This window comes from Esox lucius, chromosome 3, assembly GCF_011004845.1.
Source record: "Esox lucius isolate fEsoLuc1 chromosome 3, fEsoLuc1.pri, whole genome shotgun sequence".
NCBI classification, from domain to species: Eukaryota; Metazoa; Chordata; class Actinopteri; order Esociformes; family Esocidae; genus Esox; species Esox lucius.
This window is the reverse complement of record NC_047571.1, coordinates 19,358,317-19,377,778: the sequence shown is the minus strand read 5'-3', so window position 1 is coordinate 19,377,778 and position 19,462 is coordinate 19,358,317. Positions and strand designations below refer to the sequence as shown.

The following is a 19,462-nucleotide window of genomic DNA, read 5'->3' as shown; positions in this document are numbered from 1 at the left end:
ACAAAATGTAATTGTATGATTTACATCAAAGTAAAGGTTGTAAAAGTTGTCCAGCCTTACTGCAGAATATTTTGAACTTGGAGTGAAGTTCCTATGAAACCTTTTGTTATCAAATAAAAGCCTGTAAAAGTTGTCCAACCTAACATAGAATATTTTGAAAAGTCAGTCATAGTTATCAATGAAGAATGCAAGTAGTTTTTAACTTTTAAATGTTTACTTCAAATGCCTGTTGAATCTCTATTGAAAGTCTGTTGAACGTCTGTTGAATCTCTGAATCTAAAAAAAATTGCATGTCATTGTACTGCAAACATAATGTACAGTAATGAAATACTGGCTCAAACCTTCCTTTACGAAAAATTTGTGAAGTAGAAATTGTGCGACAGCTGGTTGCCTTCATCCTTCATGTTAACTCAAATAATCTTTTTACAGTGCACTGTTGTGAACAGATGTTCTGGTGAGTACTGTGCTTATGCAGTTACTTATATAATATGAAGTACTATTGTGGTATCATAAAACACACCAGCTTCACAGCAATTCATTAATTTAACTGAAATACATAATATGGAGATATTATATACAGTGGGGAGAACAAGTATTTGTTACACGGCTGATTTTGCAGGTTTTCCCCATTTAAAAAGCATGCTGACACTGTTTGCTATACTTTTCTTGGGGAGAATGTCTTGTCTTGTCACATATGTGAAAAATGTAAACAATTCTATTGAATATGAGATTCACTCAGGCTGTAATTGTAAGATTGAATTCTAGACACATTTTCCTTCCATTCAGTGGGGAGAACAAGTATTTGATACACTGCCGAGTTTGCAGGTTTTCCCACTTAAAAAGCATGTAGAAGTCTATAATTTTTATCATAGGTACTCTTCAACTGTCAGTGATTGAATCTAAAACAAAAGTCCAGACAATCCCATTGTATGATTTTTAAATAATTAATTTGCATTGTATTGCATGAAATAAGTATTTGATACATCAGAAAAGCAGAACTTAATATTTGATACAGAAACCTTTGTTTGCAATTACAGAGATCATACATTTCCTGTAGTTCTTGACCAGGTTTGCACAAACTGCAGCAGGGATTTTGGCCCACTCCTCCATACAGACCTTCTCTAGATCTTTCAGGTTTCGGGGCTGTCGCTGGGCAATACAGACTTTCAGCTCCCTTCAAAGATTTTCTATTGGGTTCAGGTCTGGAGACTGGCTAGGCCACTCCAGGACCTTGAGATGCTTCTTACGGAGCCACTCCTTAGTTGCCCTGGCTGTGTGTTTCGGGTCGTTACCCTAACCCAGCCACGACCCAAGGAGGTTGTTGGCCAAGATCTCGCGATACATGGCCCCATCCATCCTCCCCTCAATACGGTGCAGTCGTCCTGTCCCCTTTGCAGAAAAGCATCCCCAAAGAATGATCTTTCCACCTCCATGTTTCACGGTTGGGATGGTGTTCTTGGGGATGTACTCATTCTTCTTCTTCCTCCAAACACGGCGAGTGGAGTTTAAAAAAAGCTCTATTTTTTTTGGAGACTGTGGTCTTGCCGTGTAGTTCTGGGTTGATCCCTCACCTTCCTCATGATCATTGATGCCCCACGAGGTGAGATCTTGCATGGAGCCCCAGACCGAAGGAGATTGACCTTCATCTTGAACTTCTTCCATTTTCTAATAATTGTTGCCTTCTCACCAAGCTGCTTACCTATTGTCCTGTAGCTCATCCCAGCCTTGTGCAGGTCTACAATTTTATCCCTAATGTTCTTACACAGCTCTCTGGTCTTGGCCATTGTGGAGAGGTTGGAGTCTGTTTGATTGAGTGTGTGGACAGGTGTCTTTTATACAGGCAACGAGTTCAAACAGGTGCAGTTAATACAGGTAATGAGTGGAGAACAGGAGGGCTTCTTAAAGAAAAACTAACAGGTCTGTGAGAGCCGGAATTCTTACTGGTTGGTAATTGATCAAATAGTTATGTCATGCAATAAAATGCAAATTCATTATTTAAAAATCATACAAAGTGATTTTCTGGATTTTTGTTTTAGATTCCGTCTCTCACAGTTGAAGTGTGCCTATTATAAAAATTACAGACTTCTACATGCTTTGTAGTAGGAAAGTAGGAAAACCTGCAAAATCGGCAGAGTATCTAATACTTGTTCTCCCCACTGTATATACTGTTACATACATACTGACAGGGAAGATTGTTGTCTAGGCATTTGGATATTGTTTGAATAAATAATACTTAAATGTGATGTCGCAAATTATTCAATGGAACCCATGTAATTCTAACACAACTGTGTTTCTCAGGTCTGGAGGAGCAACTGGATGAAACAAAAAGAAAATTGCAGCAGAAAACCAGGCACGCCATTCAACTGGGTTAGCAGTAATGTTGTTATATCTGATTAAAGAAAATTCTGTAAAATTCAGTTTGTAGAATGACATTTTAATACCTTATAAAACTGTCAAAACAATGTAATAACAAGTACAGAAAGTCAACATAATTTTGTCGTAAAACGTTCATGGCACATTTATGTAAACTTATTGTGACAGACATTCGTACTTCTAGTACAATACAGAGAAATTGCCACAGATTGATGTCTGATGAAGTGTACAGACATGATGACTGGGATGAATGCAGTCAGAGATTTCAGAATTGCTCTAAAACTCTTTATTATTTCTCTTAGAACAAGACGCGTATAATCTTCAAGCCACAGTGAGAAAGTTAAAAGTACAATCTGGGACATGCACCGTGAACATATCTGGTCAAATTGAAAGTAAGTGTTACCTCACCAATACAACCATTATTTAAAATTATAAGGAGAGATGTATCATAAAATGCTTGGAACAACACTCATAACAATATATCTGACAGACTTGCAATCTGAGTTGGAGGTTAAGATGAGACAATTGGAACAGATATCACATGACAAAGGGATTATGGGTGAGTGGAGCTGGCTTGATTGTTTTTGGTATAAATTATTGACTACAGGTAGAAACAATGTCACTCATATTTTTTTCCCATTACAGTTCTTAGGATCACATTGCTTACCAGTGCAGTGAAAGAACTACAGAAAAAGATTTCCTTAACCTCAACTCCAACCAAGAACACTGGTGATAATGTTGTTTAGTATGCTTCTCTGTATTACAATTAAAATGTTTACAAGGACACTTACAGTCATAATGTAGTCAATATCTGTCACAATACGTGTTTAATTTGCTGCAGTGAGTTAATTTATTCTATGAGCATTTTTTACCATGCTAAATTATAAATATCAAGTACCTTATGGTTCTTTATAATTTATGTTTATATGTTTTTAGAACTACAAAGTGACCTGGAGGAAATAAAAAGACAACTGAAGTTTAAAACACAAGAACTGGAAAAGAATAGTCAGAACTCTAAACTTGGTAAGAGAAGCATTCTGTTATTTTTTAAAACCATCTTACTGTTCATTTGATGATGAATGATGTGAAAGGGGTTTAAAGTCAAGGAATTATTTTTATTACAATTTCTCACATGCATGACAAAAAGTGCAGTTATTTTTAGATTGATACCTGCAAAACACATTACTTAAATTCTGATATTTTATTATATTTTAGTTCTTGAGATCATTGATCTGCAAACTGAAATCTGGGAGCTGCAGAAAACAAATCGCACTCAAGAGACTTTAAACAAAATCTCTGGTACAGTATAAACTAAACAATTTAATATTCATAAGTATTATATTTCCCAGTGTAATACTTTCTTGTGTTTCCAAAAAGCCTGCCTTCTATGGATGTTAGTTTACTACTGAACTACTGCTGTGTCTATTAGTTCTACAGAGACAACTGGACCGCAGGATCAATGAACTAGAAAGCAACCCCATGGGCAGTGACAACACAGAAATTGGTCAGCTTCTTTCAGATGGATTACTAAAATGGATTTAGCTGAAAATAAACATTTCAACAGTCCATAGACATTCACTCACACACACAAAATAGTGAACAAAGAATACTGTGAGAATAATTTATCTTCCAGAATGTATTGTTATATGTCTCTCTTGACCATTCAGTGATGATGATTATGACATTGGAAAGTGAGGTTGCAGAGCTACAGAAAAGGATTGTGGAGGTCAATGAGAAATCCAAAACTGAGATGACTAGTGAGTAAATTGTTGTAAATAGACAGAATTTGCTAAATGGAGTTGTACATTGAGTATCACCAATTTCTGATCATGTTTCATTGCATTTTTAACAATAGACTTAAAAAAGCAGCTGGAAGATTTGATCCAGCAACTTAAAGACAAGATATTAGAATTGCCTGAGGACAATACTAACATGGAGCTAAGTAAGTGGACAAGTCCCTCTACATAATGATCCTTGGCTATATTGTGCAGATAAATAACAGGAAAGGAAAAGAGGTAATGTACAGTGGATATAAAAAGTCTAGTTTTTTATTTGTTTGTTTTTCAATTTAATTGTTCATGTTATAGGTCACATTAAAGGTGGAAAAAGTCTCATTCTTTTACATCACAAGAACCTGGCATTTTAACAGGGGTGTGCAGACTTTTTATATCCACTATCCACTATGTAAATATTTAGGTTGGATGAACTACAGTATTAACTTTTGCTCAACTATGTAAATTCCATCAGTAAGTCATGTAAGTTCAGGCACAGACACATTTTCAAAATTATTGTTTTTGATTATTATTGTTATTTTTAATGTATATAAAGCTTTTATATATAAATGGGTCCCTGACAGATCAAAGATCCTAATGTCTCTGCATGTCTTACCAACTGCTTTTTGCTTGCTTATTTTAGCTGAGGAGATTTTGAAGCTGCAAAATACAATAAGTAACCTTTCAAGGCAAATATCAAACCTCGAAAAGATGACCAATGACCAACATGCAGGTAGAGTCCTAGTTTCACCACTGTTTGTGTTTGAACTACTTTGCACTAGATTTTAGTACATGATGGAAGAATGTGAAAGGCACTGTTTCTATTAGAGCTTCAGAAACAATTGAACATGAAGGCAAAGCAACTACAGTCCTGGAAGGAAAAAGTGAAAGGGGAAGAGGATGCTTACACACAGCTGAGTAAGAGAAGCAGCAAAAAGTGATCTGCTTTGACATGTATTTTCAAACACTGATTTGAAAAATGGAGACACACTCAAATAATCCCATATAATCTGTTACTTATTTTTGTCTATCCAGTCGTTCAGATCATTTATATTATGAAGGAGCAGAGAGACTTCCAGGTACAAAGAAAAGACGAGCACCAGAAAACAAGAAACCAGATCAATGGTGAGATCATTATTGTCATTAATGCTCCAACAAATCTTTTGAGGGATACTAGAGTGTTTTGAAGGATATTATAAAAATTGTTACAATGAACTGTTTCAACTCCAGACCTTATAAAACAAATTGAAAGCAAAAAGGAAGATATTGTCCAACTTCAGGCTGAAAATCAAGGTAAGGCAATTTCTTTGGACCATTTTACCAGCAGGTGTAATAAACAGAGTGACTAGCAGATGTTCTAGTAGTTAAAGGTTTGAGCCAGTAACTGAAAGGTCTGCATGAGTCCCTGAAGCAAAGAGGTGAAATAGCTTCATTTGTCCTGGTTGTTTACTGGATAGCAGCGTCTGCTGAATTACTAAAGTGTGAATTGTATTTATATGTTCCTTCCTTTTCACACAGCCCTCCGGGAGCAGCTGATGGAGAATAACGCAACGTGTGCCAGTTTCAAAATCAAATTTGACAGTGAGATATTTTCTTTCTTAACTAGTTGTCACACATCGTCCTGACATTTTAAGATCTTGAGACTCTCTTCACAATCAAAAGTCTGTTTTGTTAATGATCTCACAGAGGTAAAGGAGGAAGTAGAGGACAAAATAAACTTGCTGAACAATCAACGCTCAGGAATCTCCAAACTGAGTGAGTTGGCCAGTTGGTCAGTTTCTGCTACTGTATAATATTTTATCCATAGTGAACAGTGGTCAGATGGTAGGTTCAGCAATTTTTGTTTTTCTCAGTGAAAGATAACAATAGCTTACTTTTCAGTAATTGTTATTTTCTGTAGTGAACAGTTTTCAGAATTCTACTGATCAGTAATAGTTTGTATGGTTGTTTTTGCCAGTTCTAACTATTGTGGCTTTGAATGATGAAGTAAAGTGGCTGAGGACTCAAATAATGTCCCCAGAGGCTTCTGACAGGATTGATGGTAAGTTTCACTACCAGTATACTTTCCTTTCCTTATACCATGTGCTACATAAGGCAAAACCCCTGTTGGTTTATTTGTTGGCAATTTTAAATGTGTCTGTCCCTCAGAGCTGCAAAAGCAACTGGAGCAAAAAAACAGAGAACTAAAAATGAAGAGCAAAGAACTGCAGGATATAAGTTCCAACGGACAAAATAGTATGTCTTCCGCTGATTTGAGCCCTCCTAAAATCTGTAATGCAATGCAATTACAATATTAGAAAACACTCTTGAATTACAAATAAGATATTCCTCATTATAAGTTTATTCAAGCTGCATTCAATCTGATTGTTTCAAATGTGCTTTTGCGTTTCCAGTTCTGAGAATGATTCAGGTGCAGAATCTGATTTGGGAATTCCAAAAAGGACCAGAAACACAAGACAACACTGACCAGATTGCAGGTGAGTTGAAAGAGGCATCCTATGGATAACAACAAGGTCATTTCAAATAAATATATTTTTAATTAAGACCCATTCACAAAACATACTATATTCTGCCGGAAACTCTCTAGTTGACATATTTTGTACAGTGTTACAGAAAGAGCTTGGTGAACTGATTGCTGAAATGGAGGAAAAGAAAAATGATGACTCAAAAATTGGTGAGTTTTTGTGTAGGTTACCATGGTAAATCAGGGCTTTAAGTAATTATACAGGAATAAGAAATGCAGACCAGCTGGTCCCAAGCTTTGACCATGTCATCTTGGCTGATACAAGACACCAGGGAAGACACAAGAAGTGGTCATGGTCTACTGATCACTACTAACCAGAAAAGGAACCAGGCAAGCCTAGTTCAGCCAGCCTGTGATTAGAAATGATTAATGTTGTTGCCCTCACTGGATTCAACCCTGGGTTTCCCACGTGAGAGGCCTTGTCTTTAACCATTACACCATGGATCTATACATATGTGTAATAGATGTTGTGGTGGTGTGCAGAGAGAAGGAGCCAAATGCAGGAGTTGTAGTATTTGATTACTTTATCGAAGTAATAAGATATTCCAATTTCCAGGAAAAACAACTGAACACTATCCTTACACAGTCTCCAAAAGAAAGGAAGCGTCACAGAGCAAAACAAACGGATAACGTGTTCTGTAGATCGCACAGTACAATACATCAAACATAGAACAATACCACACAAAGACACCCAGAAACACAGGAACTAATATAGGCAACCTAATGAGGGAATGGACACCAGGTGTGTGCAATAACAAGACATGACAGTGCCGTGGGAGGAGGAGCGGCATGACTATAAGGCCAGCAATGACGCACGCCGAATACCACGTGGGGATGGTGCATCTTCCTCGTTACAATATGCCACGTGTTGGTATAGCATCTCAACATTAGATCATTTTGTCACTCCAGGTTTGAGTATATCGTTAGACACCATTAAGCATTGAAACTAACGTTTCTTATTAAGTTGACCTCCACCACAAATAGCATCTAATAACTATCTATGAACAAATAGCATCTATGAAAGAATGGCTTTTTAGCTATTTCATTTCATGGCACACCAACGTCCTTTTTCTTTCATTCGTGAATGACAGTGATACAATAACTGTCAATATAGGTGATTATAACTTACTTTTTCGTCAAGTGAAAAGATGAGAGAATTGTGGAAACCCCTACTCTTTTACTGCCCAAGGGATTGTGATCTGTATATTACCCCAAAAAGCATGCATAGGATGCGTACTTTCGAAAATTCACAAGAAATAGTTTCAATATAACCGTGAACAGTTTTATTTTAGGCTTACTATAACGTAGCTACTGAAGGTTGTAGCCAGCCAAGTTTTTGTCTATCCTGAACAAATCTTTAGACAATTTGTTTTGACTGTGAAGAGACTCGAACGCAGGTCCTCTTGCTTGGCAGTCCGCGTCTCTAACCACTATACTATTTAACATGGGGTCAGTCACTCAGGAAGGGAAATTCACTCTTCTTGGTCGGCTCCACTCACACGGTCTGACAAAAACACTTCTCTTCCTACATTACTGAACGCTACACAAGTCTACTTGTCAAATTATTTTGTACAAAACTACACATTCACTTCAGAATTCCTAGAAAACTTTACATATTTACTGTACAGTCTTGTCTAATTTCATGGCTTTCTATGTTTTAGTTCTTATGATAATGTCATTAAAGAGTGAGATTGTCCATCTCCAGAAAAGACTGTCAACTCACAGTCAAACCACAGCTCAAATAGTTGGTAAGTGTCACTCATATTCAATTATTTTAGACCAGTTGACTATCACACAATTCAAGTATGATTCAGTTACTTCCCCTTTTTGTCTAAGTATTTATTTTTCTGGCCGTGATTTCCTTTAAACAAGTCATTTCTCTGTTAGAGTTGGAGAAACAATTGGAATTCAAGAAAAAACTGTTGGCCAAGCTGGTTGAGCAAATTGGAAAAGACGATCAAAAGAGTAGGTAGAGCAATCGCTCAATCAGGACAATTATTTTTTTCTAATGTCTGACATTAAGCCACAATTATGTCTTGTTTTTCTTTTTAGGTCCAGAATTTTCAAAACATAGGAATCAAATTACTGAAATAGAAAACAGCTTAGAAAAGCTAAAAGATGCTACTCCTGACATTGATATTCCTGGTAATATTGTGTATTGTTTATATTGTGAAATGCATGAAAAGGCAGGTGTCTCAGATTGTGACATAAATCACATAATTTCTTCTCTCAGAAATAACAACACAGCTTAAAGAAAGGGAGAAACAACTGGAAGATAAACTTCAGGAACTGAAGGAGATGGGCGGGAACAATTATTATCTGAGTGAGTATATAGAATAACATACAATTGGGAAAAATATTTAATAAATAGCTGACTACACATCGTTATTGTAATTAAGAAGTTGTTTAGCTGTTCAAAATTCATCAATTTATTGTATTGTTTCTTCTCAGCTGCATCCAGCATTGACTCATAATAATAAAAATAAATGTTGTCTATCATGACAAACTCAATACATGGGGTTTTCCCAATAGAAATATTTTGGGGTTTTTTTGGTTTCTTTTTCCATGCTAACTTGAAAATGCTTGGTAACAAAAATGTGTTGTTACACCTCTGGAATTACAGTCTGTAACTAGTTGGTACACTGCTTGGTAACTATTAATTATTACAATTAATTCAAGTAGTTACCATGACCTCGTAAAATTAAGTATTTTGAATGCAATCCAAATCTAAATTAAATCCTAATTAAAAATAACAAAAAAATGTTGTGCTCTTAGTTGTGGAAATTCTAAATCTACAAAAGAAACTCAGAGACATTCGATATGCTGCCTCTCAGCGACTGAACGCATCTGCTGCTACCGTTACTGGTGAGTGTTTTTACTTTGTGTAGCATAGTTATCAAATATTTTGATAGGTATATTATGGGCTTCATTTAGACAAGCAGACATGTTCTGATCTAACTAATAATATCTACTAATAGCTCTTTTGACCATTCATATCAGATATTTTCCCAAAGCATATAGATCAATAAAAATACCAGTTAGTGAAAAAGAAAAGAAATTGGACTGTATGTATAATTGCACATACTTGAATTACAGAGCTTCAACAAACACTAGAAGCTGAAAAGGAAAAGACCACCAGATGTCTGGCCCAGAACAAAGGTAAGCCAAGATCAGATAACAGCTGAATTTATCTGATTTTAGTCTAGTTTAAATGTGTTTTCCATTGTTATTTTGTATTCAAAAAGACAACACAATGACTGTTGAAAGCTATGGTCTAAACTTTACAAAACATTCTGATGGTCCCATCAAGATCTTCTAAATCGAAACCATTATAATAATCTGATTGATCAGATGCTTCACACTCCATAGTCACCAAGTCCAATTAGTCCACTAACCGATTGTCTATACCAAAACATGGAGGTTTGCCCACTTTCTAGTTCATAAGTATTGTCCAATTCTCTGATAAGTCTTCCAGGGCATTGATGCACTGTATATTTTTGATATGACACACCCTACTGCCCAGTGGGCCCACAGTAAGACAAAGTGGGACAAATCTTGAAGATTTCAGACAGCAAATCAATTACCTCAGTCCAAAACCTTTTAGACGATCCTAAAAGCAGATGCATTAGTACCGTGTGCAAGGTCTTGATTTTAATAATCTTATTTTTACACAGTTGGATATGGATTGTGTATTTTGCCATATTGTATTCTATTTTGTCCTGCTCCTAACACATTTGGTTGGGGCACTGTGGTTTAGGGAGGAAAAGCCAACCAGCTTGTATAAGGTGGAAACCAGTCCTCTTCTAACTGCAGCCTCCCTTCATTTATTGCATAAGACAATTTTTATTCCCAACTCTTATACACATACTTGAAAATGTATAACACCCCTTTTCCTTACAACCTGAATCTCTCTCTATATATATATACACTCACCTAAAGGATTATTAGGAACACCTGTTCAATTTCCCATTAATGCAATTATCTAATCAACCAATCACATGGCAGTTGCTTCAATGCATTTAGGGGTGTGGTCCTGGTCAAGACAATCTCCTGAACTCCAAACTGAATGTCAGAATGTGAAAGAAAGGTGATTTAAGCGATTTTCAGCGTGGCATGGTTGTTGGTGCCAGACAGGCCGGTCTGAGTATTTCACAATCTGCTCAGTTACTGGGATTTTCACGCACAACCATTTCTAGGGTTTACAAAGAATGGTGTGAAAAGGGAAAAACATCAAGTACGCGGCAGTCCTGTGGGGGCAAAAATGCAACCGAGGTATGCAGCAAAGCATTTGTGAAGCCACAACACGCACAACCTTGAGGCGGATTGGCTACAACAGCAGAAGACCCCACCGGGTACCACTTAACTCCACTACAAATAAGAAAAAGAGGCTACAATTTGCACGAGCTCACCAAAATTGGACAGTTGAAGACTGGAAGAATGTTGCCTGGTCTGATGAGTCTCGATTTCTGTTGAGACATTCAGATGGTAGAGTCATGGATCCATCATGCCTTGTTACCACTGTGCAGGCTGGTGGTGGTGGTGTAATGGTGTGGGGGATGTTTTCTTGGCACACTTTAGTGCCAATTGGGCATCGTTTAAATGCCACGGCCTACCTGAGCATTGTTTCTGACCATGTCCATCCCTTTATGACCACCATGTACCCATCCTCTGATGGCTACTTCCAGCAGGATAATGCACCATGTCACAAAGTTTGAATCATTTCAAATTGGTTTCTTGAATATGACAATGAGTTCACTGTACTGAAATGGCAGAACAGATCTCAACCCAATAGAGCATCTTTGGGATGTGGTGGAACAGGAGCTTCATGCCCTGGATGTGCATCCCACAAATCTCCATCAACTGCAAGATGCTATCCTATCAATATGGGCCAACATTTCTAAAGAATGCTTTCAGCACCTTGTTGAATCAATGCCACGTAGAATTAAGGCAGTTCTGAAGGCGAAAGGGGGTCAAACACAGTATTAGTATGGTGTTCCTAATAATCCTTTAGGTGAGTTGTATATGTGTTTTGGCATTACGAGGTGCCAACAATCTTTCCACCAGCAGAAAACAAGGGGTTGAAAACATATTGGCCATGAAAGGAGGGATGCTCCATTGATAGATGACCTCTTATGCAATTTCATTTTCGCTTGACATCAGAACTCCAGTACTGGATTATTTATCTTGGTAGGAGGTTTGGGGTAGTACCCTAGTGATACTAAAGAAATTGACTGTTCATGTTCTTTCACAATGTTTTCCTGTAGACATTCCCAGCTGCTTATCATTCCCCTGCTTTTACTGTAACTGCATGACAGTGGCTGTCTTGCATTTTACATCAAGCAGTACATATACACCCAACCCAGATTTTCGTCTTAGCATCTACAGTGTCTTCCGGACGAGTTTGTATTGTTAACCCAACAAAATGTGGAGAAAGTGAAGTGGTCTGAATACTTTTTGGGGGCAGTTTAAAGGTTTTTAAGATTCATTCTAGGTTTCATTTCTTTACACATGTTAACCAGGTTGTGTAACTAAATGCTTGATCTTCTATGCTAAGTCCAAACTAAAGTTGGCACACATCTTATACAGTTCCGGAAAAAAATTAAGAGACCACTGCACCTTTTTCTTTCCTTTCCAAAATATCGAAAATGAAGGTTTTGAGTGAGGAACCCGAAAGGTAAAAATTAAGAGACCACTGCAAATTGAACGCTTCTGTACCTCACTCAAAACTTTCCTTAACTTTTCTCCTTTTTTTTTAGAGCTGTATATCTTATCTTATCAATAATTTATTTTACAGATCTGGAGAAGAGGATGAGTGATAAGCACGCATATTGCTCTGAACTTCAGAAAAGATATGACAGTGAGCCTCACCTTCCTTCCTTTCTCTGATGATCAAAACAATACAAAACATTTTCAATAAAGCCTGTTCAAAATAATGTTTGGTTTGTTTCTCACAGATCTCCAGGGTAAGCTTAAAACTACATTAAATGGAATGGAGAAAACAGCAGGATACAGCAACAAACTCAGTAAGTGTATAAATATACTGTCAGCACTGATTTTGTTTGATTCAGAAAGGTACTCAGCTTATTACAAATTTTCTTGTCAGTTCTTGAGGTGTGGTCTTTGACTAATGAAGTAGGAGATCTAAAGATGAGGACAGCATCTTCTGCAGAAGAGGCCAATGGTAATTGTCAAGGTTCTTAGCATATCGCTTGTGTTTCTGTGTGTAAGCGTAGATCCCCAATTAATTTCTCCTCATCTTTCAGAGATTCAAGAATTACTGAAGGCAAAAACCGAAGAACTAACAACTAAAACTGAGCAACTGAAGAAAAATGCTCCACAACCAAACAATAGTGAGTTTTATTTATCCTTAGTTAGTTTTATTTAGCCTTATATTGTTTTCAGTTGAACAGTTAAGGTCTAAGCTAATCAATGTTTCTCTGTACATTATATTCCATATGCATGCTGTTTGTTTTATTTTCAGTCCTAAGGATCATTGAAATATATAAGGAGATCTTCAACCTGCAGAAAGGAGTTACAAATGAGAATACATTTAACCAGATTGATGGTGAGTAAAATGTTCAGAAGGACATAGGAATTAATGTGTGCTCAGCATAGACATCCAGTTACACTCCTTACTGTATGTTTCTCTGAATGATTGTCTTTCAATGGTATTTTGACAAGATGGAAACTTGACAAGGCAGTGGATTTTGGAATTTTCAAATCCCATTAAAGTTTTTTTTTTTTTTCGTCTTCACAGGACTTCAAACAGAGCTAGATACATTGATTGGCATGGTCCAGGACAAGGAAAATACCAACAGTAAACTGAGTGAGTTTTAAAAGCCTGAAGCTGCTGTCACGCTTTGAATATTCTACTTAAAATCCAGATAATTTGGAAATTATCAGGTGTGGTATCAGGTGTGGTATCAGGTGTGGTATCAGGTGTGGTATCAGGTGTGACATCTTGCATCCCCCTGCTCCTTTAGTTCTGCAGATCATTGCACTTCAAAATCAAGTAACAAGATTACAGAGGCAAAGATTTGAGTTCAATCAGACATCTGTGGCCAAGATAACTGGTGAGTGTTTGCAATTTACACAGTACATTGTGAAGGATAGCATTTTAATTATGTAATTCATGTATCATAGATCTAGAGAATCAACTGGAGAAGACCAGACAGCAGCTGAATGAAAAGACACAAGCGCTGAAATCAACTGTCAATATAATTCCACAACTCAGTAAGTTCAATATGAAACCCCCATATTTTAAGTCTACCCATTCATCAGCCTCCTAGACCAGGCCAACCTACTCTAAGCCTGGTTAAATTAATTAACAGGAACGTTTAAATGTGGTGGAGACCAGTTTATATCAATATACCTTACAACATGTCGACCCAATCAAATGCATGGATGGAGCTCCTAACGCCCTCCAGATATGGTCGAGACTGAGAAGGATACAGCTCATGTGAAAGTGAAATCATACTCTTACCCAATACTTAGTTTTTGTACCCAAAAACTAAGCTGACTAGCCAGCTAACCACAGTAGTAAGGCATACTGTCTAGTTGGCAACAAACTAAATAAATGATGACCAGTATTTCCAGGTTTTATATATCACTGTGTTTATTTCGATGGGTGAGTGATATGTCTTTGAATTGGTCAGCATCTGGATGTTGTACCTTGAATGCATAACAACATGCCAGTGTGAATGCTGCAATGTTTTCTGCTTGCTGCAGGACTGCTATCCGCAGTATGATGGCGCATGGAACTAGTAATGAATGCCAAAGTAGTGTCCACCATTCTATTTCTCACTAGCTAGGTAGCCTAATCAAAAGGGTCCTGAGATATCTGAACCTTTCACTATCTTTAGAGGATATAACAACCTGTAATAGAATGAGTAATAGGTTTTCTGAAGCAGTAATGCTCTTAAGCATTATCCTACTTATAAAGGAAAATTATTTAGGGATAATCAGCAAAAAACTGTTATACTGCCTTCAATGGGTACAACTGCAACCAACCTCATCTGACTTTCTTGTCATTGCTTATCCCCCTGGTAATTCCTTTCTTTAAAGCTACAATAGCAAAGTGATCTAAAAAGTACTATAGAGTAAACTGATCTAAAATTTAGGGCATCATGTTTTGATCTCTTTACTATAATGCCATCACTAATCAATTGTATAACCTCAAATTATGATAATTATATTAGAAAATCAGTTTGAGTTCAATTCAAAGAATGTCTGATTGCATTGGTATACAGAATGATTAAATCTATTCATCCATTATCAGAAAGTAACAACTATGCGTTTATCAAATTGTTCATTAATGTAAATTAATATATTGATGATTGTTTGTTATGTTGTCCTTATTGTAAAGTGGGGCGGATAGAGTTGTGTTTTTACAGTGTGGCAGTGGATTAGGTGGATGACTGGGTTCTTACCAGGCAATTGCCTTTTTCTTTTGTAAAATAGGTTTTTATTAGTTCCACTGTACTAATGTTTCACTTAAATCTTTTTCATGTTGCCTGGAATTTTGCACAGTCCTGTGTATAGAAAATGTAGGTTGTGCCAACATTTGCTGTGGAATGATTTATCAGAGTGCTGTGGTTTTATTTTTCAGATTCGGTCATTATGGATCTTCGTAACAAATTGACAAACTTACAAATAACATTATCAGATTTCAAACAGAAGAGTACTGACAGGATTGAAGGTAAGTTGTGCTTCATTGTATTGCTGGATTATTTAACATGAATAATAAACATGAAAGTGGGAGTGTTTTGGTGACTGGGAAGGACTGTATATTTTAGCTGGTCTTTAAAAGGTTGTGGCCATCAAGGGGGCATCGATCAGAATGCAGACATGATTTTCCTTTTAGATTATTTATTTAGACTAAATGTTTCAGCGGGTATTGGTGTGTGGTTCTAAAACAGAGATACAGACATAAATCAGTAAATGAAGGCTATATAAATGCGAACCTGAACTTAAAACTACCTTGCTCAGCGAAAGGCAGAGCGCAGTGGCGCTCCTGATTGGCCGATTCTCAAACAGCCAATTTACCTGCCTAAAAGGGTCGACCTTCTTCACAGGAAGTAAAACAAGGAGAAAATATAAATAATGAACAATATATTTAATAATTGTTATTTCTTCTTTAGAGCTACAGAATCTCATGGAGCAGAAGTCCAAGAAGCTTGAAGACAAAACTACAGAACTGAGGCTTGTGAATGACAAAAATGCAGAACAGAGTAAGTTGGCAAGTGCAGATGTTATTCAGTATTTATAATCTTCTGAATAGTCAAATACAGTAATTTGATGTCAGTATTGAACAGTGTTTATTTTTTTTTGTCCCTTCAGTTTTGACAATCATTGAAGTCCAACAACAAATGAAAGAGTTACGTACAGAAGAATCACAAGCAAAGGATAAAGCTGAAGCAGATATCGCTGGTTTGTTTATTTTGTTTCATGTTCCACTGATACATAATCATCAAAAATCACATGTTGATTTGTGTTGAAAATAGATGGGTTTTAGGGGAAATTGTTCTGTCTTTAGTCATGATGTATTCTGAAGGTCCTTAATTGGTCTTTTGACCAATGATATTACCTCTGAAAAAGATCCAGTGAGTGAAATAGAAAAGCAGCAATGGGAAATAAGGATTATTTTGTGGATTATAATTAATATATGTTTGTTGTTAGAGCTAATACATTTTTGGTTGAGGCAAATTAATTCTTACATTTTAAAATGTAAATACGAAATATTAGAAACCCATTTAAACCTTTAGAATATTACAATTTGCATTTTCTGATGACAGGAACATTCTGCAATGAAAATAAGAGGAAATAAAGATGAATATCTGTAGGAATATGCTAACATGTACTTTGCAGGTCTCAAGGAACAACTAATGGCTAAAAAGGAAGAGAGTGCTAGATGTCTGGTCCAGAACAAACGTAAGACAACATCATGTTCTTCTGATCTTAATCTGGTTTAACAACTTGTGGAACTATATTTTGTGAGTAGGGCTGCTTGAATCATAATACAATCTTTTTTTCTCAAACTAGTTCTGAAGAATGAACTTGCCGATAAAGAGGGAAATTGCTCAGTAATTAAGGAAAGATTAACTAGTAAGTCTTCTCTCTCTTTCTTTTTCTGATTATCAAATGCATTAAACCCTATTCAATGGAACCTATTCAACATCTGTTTTGTATTTTTATCTTATAGATCTCCAGACAGAGCAAGCTGCTTTACTTAATAAAACTGGTGAAAAAGACAAACTCTGTGAGTGGAATGCAAAAAATATTAATTTCAGCGCTCAAAGATGCTGAGGGTCTTTTTCATATAAAAAACATGATTAAGCTTATTTCAATGTGTTCTGTCAGTACTTCAAGTGTGGAGCCTGAAAAACGAGGTATTGGATCTAAATAACAAAATTGAATCTTCTGCAGACGACACCAGTAGTGAGTATTGTTATTATTCATAGCAAATAATGTTTAATTTTAAATGATAAACAAGTCATTGGATTCCTCCTTATCTTTCAGACCTTCAGGTTGCACTAGCTGAGAAGATCAAACTATTAAAAATGAAAACAGAAGAACTGGAGAAGAATGTCCCTGAACCAAAGAAAAGTGAGTTTTATTCAGCCTTTCCCATTATAATTTGTTTTCAGTTGAACAGTCAGCGTTTACAGTATAGGTCAAGCCAACTCAATATTTCTCTAAATGTTGTATTTCTCAAAATCTTTAAGCAGTTTGTTTGTTGCAGTTTTAAAGATCATTGCAATACAGGATATTATCTACAAGCTGGAGAAAGGAGTTACCAATGAGACTACCTTTAACCGGATTGCTGGTGAGTATATTTGTGCTGGTAGTAGCCCCAGGTCGTACCAGCCCTATGGATCTGTGCCTCGCTGAATTGACTTTTGTGTTGCCACAAAAAACAATCTATAAACAGTTGAATAAAATAATATATAATTAATAAAATGAAAGGAACCCTTAAATCACACATCGGGGGGCTCGATGAAGGAAATATATTAACGATTAAAATCTTTACTGTACATTGTGTCATTCGTTGAGAACAGAATGACATACCAACAGTCAATGGAAACCAAACTCACCAACCGATTGAAGGCTGGATTCAAACTCACACCGAATCTGACAGACACAGAAAATCAGGCTGTTCCAACTTGCGTGAATTTCATCACGGCAACTCATAATGTAACTCAGTAGTGTGTCTGGCCCCCACGTGCCTCTATACACACCCGGCAATGTCTGGGCATGCTCCTGATGAGATGGCGGATGGTGTTCTGGGGGATCTCCTCCCAGACCTGGATCAGGGCATCAGAGTGCTCCTGGACAGTCTGTGACGCCACTTGGCAGCATCGGTTGCACCAATACATAATGTCCCAGAGGTTCTCAATTGGATTCAGGTCTGGGGAATGTGAAGGGCCAGTCAATAGCATCAGTGCCTTTGTCATCCAGGAACTGCCTACACACTCTGGCCACATGAGGCCGGGCAATTTCCTGCACCAGGAGGAAGCCAGGGCTCACTGCACCATCATAAGGTCTGACGATGGGTCTGAGGATTTCATCCTGGTACCTAACAGCAGTCAGGGTACCGTTGGCTAACTTGTGGAGGTCTGTGTGACTCTCCAAGGATATGGCTCCCCAGACCATCACTGACCCACTACCAAACCCATGCTGGATGATGTTGCAGGCAGCATAACGTTCAACATGGTGTCTCCAGACTCTTTCACATCTGTGCTCAGTGTGAACCTATTCTCTTCTGTGAAGAGAACGGGGCACCAGTGGCAGACTTGCAATTTCTGGTGTTCTCTGGCGAATGCCTATCGAGCTGCATGTTGCTGGGCTGTGAGCACAGGTCCCACTAGAGGACATCAGGCCCTCATGCCACCCTCATTGAGTCTGTTTCTGACAGTTTGATCCGAAACATGCACACCAGTAGCCCACTGGATGTCATTTTGTAAGGCTCTGGCAGTGCTCCTCCTCTTCCTCCTTGCACAAAGGAGCAGATTCCGGTCCTGCTGCTGGGTTGATGCCCTTCTACGGCCCTGTCCGGTGCTCCTCATGTAATGGCCCGTAATAGGACACTAGCAATACATGAAACTAGAGAAGCATCAGTCAGGAAGGATAAGGAGAGAGCAATTGTCTGTAGCAACCACCTGCAAAACCATTCCCTTTTTGGGGGTTGTCTTGCTGTTTGCTCTCCAGTGCACTTGTCACTTTCATTTGTACCAGGTGACATTGATTGACAATTGCTTATGCTTCCTAACTGGACAGAGCAAATGGGTAAGGTTTGTAAATGTTCTCATTGTCCCCAGCAAAGTTAGCCAACATTTAGAATATTTGTATGTGTATTTCACACTATGATGTGCTAAATATCAGAGAATGGTGCTAAGATGCTGAATTCAATATATATTTATGCCAGCAATCCAAAGCATAACAGCAAGAATTTACCCTGTAGCGCAAACAATGTGCTTAGTCAGCTTCATCACAAAATACAGACTCACTAATCACTGATAGTTAATACCACAATATTTACACACACAACAAACACTTAGTAGGGCTACTGACCCCTAGCAAAGTACATCATTGTAGGAGAGCTGTAAAGGACTAAAACAAACATGATCATACTTTTGATGATGGTACAATTATATTATACAATCAAATCCATTTGGAAAGCCTAATATTTTACACTCATCTACCCTGAGAATTCTGGACAAGGCTGAGCAAATTTGCACTGTAATCTGACAGAACCAAGGCCACTGTCAGAATGCCACAACCTGGATGAGAACTC

The 19,462-nt window shown here is 37.3% G+C and overlaps 1 protein-coding gene across 3 annotated transcripts in view; it reads left to right on the top strand.

Annotated features, from left to right (window-relative positions):
• The window catches only part of si:ch211-14a17.10 (putative leucine-rich repeat-containing protein DDB_G0290503), a 28,531-nt gene that overhangs the window by 3,078 nt on the left and 5,991 nt on the right, over window positions 1–19,462 (top strand). The window contains exons 4-46 of one of the 3 annotated variants that reach the window (XM_010889301.5): window positions 430–454; window positions 2,299–2,367; window positions 2,676–2,765; window positions 2,864–2,932; window positions 3,019–3,102; window positions 3,310–3,396; window positions 3,589–3,672; window positions 3,803–3,877; window positions 4,041–4,130; window positions 4,229–4,315; window positions 4,789–4,878; window positions 4,974–5,063; window positions 5,181–5,270; window positions 5,376–5,438; window positions 5,664–5,726; window positions 5,832–5,900; window positions 6,103–6,186; window positions 6,294–6,380; window positions 6,539–6,622; window positions 6,751–6,819; window positions 8,331–8,417; window positions 8,557–8,634; window positions 8,722–8,814; window positions 8,903–8,992; window positions 9,445–9,534; window positions 9,766–9,828; window positions 12,464–12,526; window positions 12,624–12,692; window positions 12,773–12,850; window positions 12,933–13,019; window positions 13,151–13,234; window positions 13,427–13,495; window positions 13,653–13,742; window positions 13,813–13,902; window positions 15,278–15,367; window positions 15,810–15,899; window positions 16,009–16,098; window positions 16,537–16,599; window positions 16,711–16,773; window positions 16,871–16,927; window positions 17,029–17,106; window positions 17,188–17,274; window positions 17,411–17,494. In XM_010889301.5, the coding sequence (XP_010887603.2) occupies window positions 430–454; window positions 2,299–2,367; window positions 2,676–2,765; window positions 2,864–2,932; window positions 3,019–3,102; window positions 3,310–3,396; window positions 3,589–3,672; window positions 3,803–3,877; window positions 4,041–4,130; window positions 4,229–4,315; window positions 4,789–4,878; window positions 4,974–5,063; window positions 5,181–5,270; window positions 5,376–5,438; window positions 5,664–5,726; window positions 5,832–5,900; window positions 6,103–6,186; window positions 6,294–6,380; window positions 6,539–6,622; window positions 6,751–6,819; window positions 8,331–8,417; window positions 8,557–8,634; window positions 8,722–8,814; window positions 8,903–8,992; window positions 9,445–9,534; window positions 9,766–9,828; window positions 12,464–12,526; window positions 12,624–12,692; window positions 12,773–12,850; window positions 12,933–13,019; window positions 13,151–13,234; window positions 13,427–13,495; window positions 13,653–13,742; window positions 13,813–13,902; window positions 15,278–15,367; window positions 15,810–15,899; window positions 16,009–16,098; window positions 16,537–16,599; window positions 16,711–16,773; window positions 16,871–16,927; window positions 17,029–17,106; window positions 17,188–17,274; window positions 17,411–17,494 (3,382 nt within the window). The remainder of the gene's footprint in view (window positions 1–429; window positions 455–2,298; window positions 2,368–2,675; window positions 2,766–2,863; window positions 2,933–3,018; window positions 3,103–3,309; window positions 3,397–3,588; window positions 3,673–3,802; window positions 3,878–4,040; window positions 4,131–4,228; window positions 4,316–4,788; window positions 4,879–4,973; window positions 5,064–5,180; window positions 5,271–5,375; window positions 5,439–5,663; window positions 5,727–5,831; window positions 5,901–6,102; window positions 6,187–6,293; window positions 6,381–6,538; window positions 6,623–6,750; window positions 6,820–8,330; window positions 8,418–8,556; window positions 8,635–8,721; window positions 8,815–8,902; window positions 8,993–9,444; window positions 9,535–9,765; window positions 9,829–12,463; window positions 12,527–12,623; window positions 12,693–12,772; window positions 12,851–12,932; window positions 13,020–13,150; window positions 13,235–13,426; window positions 13,496–13,652; window positions 13,743–13,812; window positions 13,903–15,277; window positions 15,368–15,809; window positions 15,900–16,008; window positions 16,099–16,536; window positions 16,600–16,710; window positions 16,774–16,870; window positions 16,928–17,028; window positions 17,107–17,187; window positions 17,275–17,410; window positions 17,495–19,462) is intronic. The other 2 variants (XM_020045541.3, XM_010889311.5) reach the window with 2 other exon arrangements.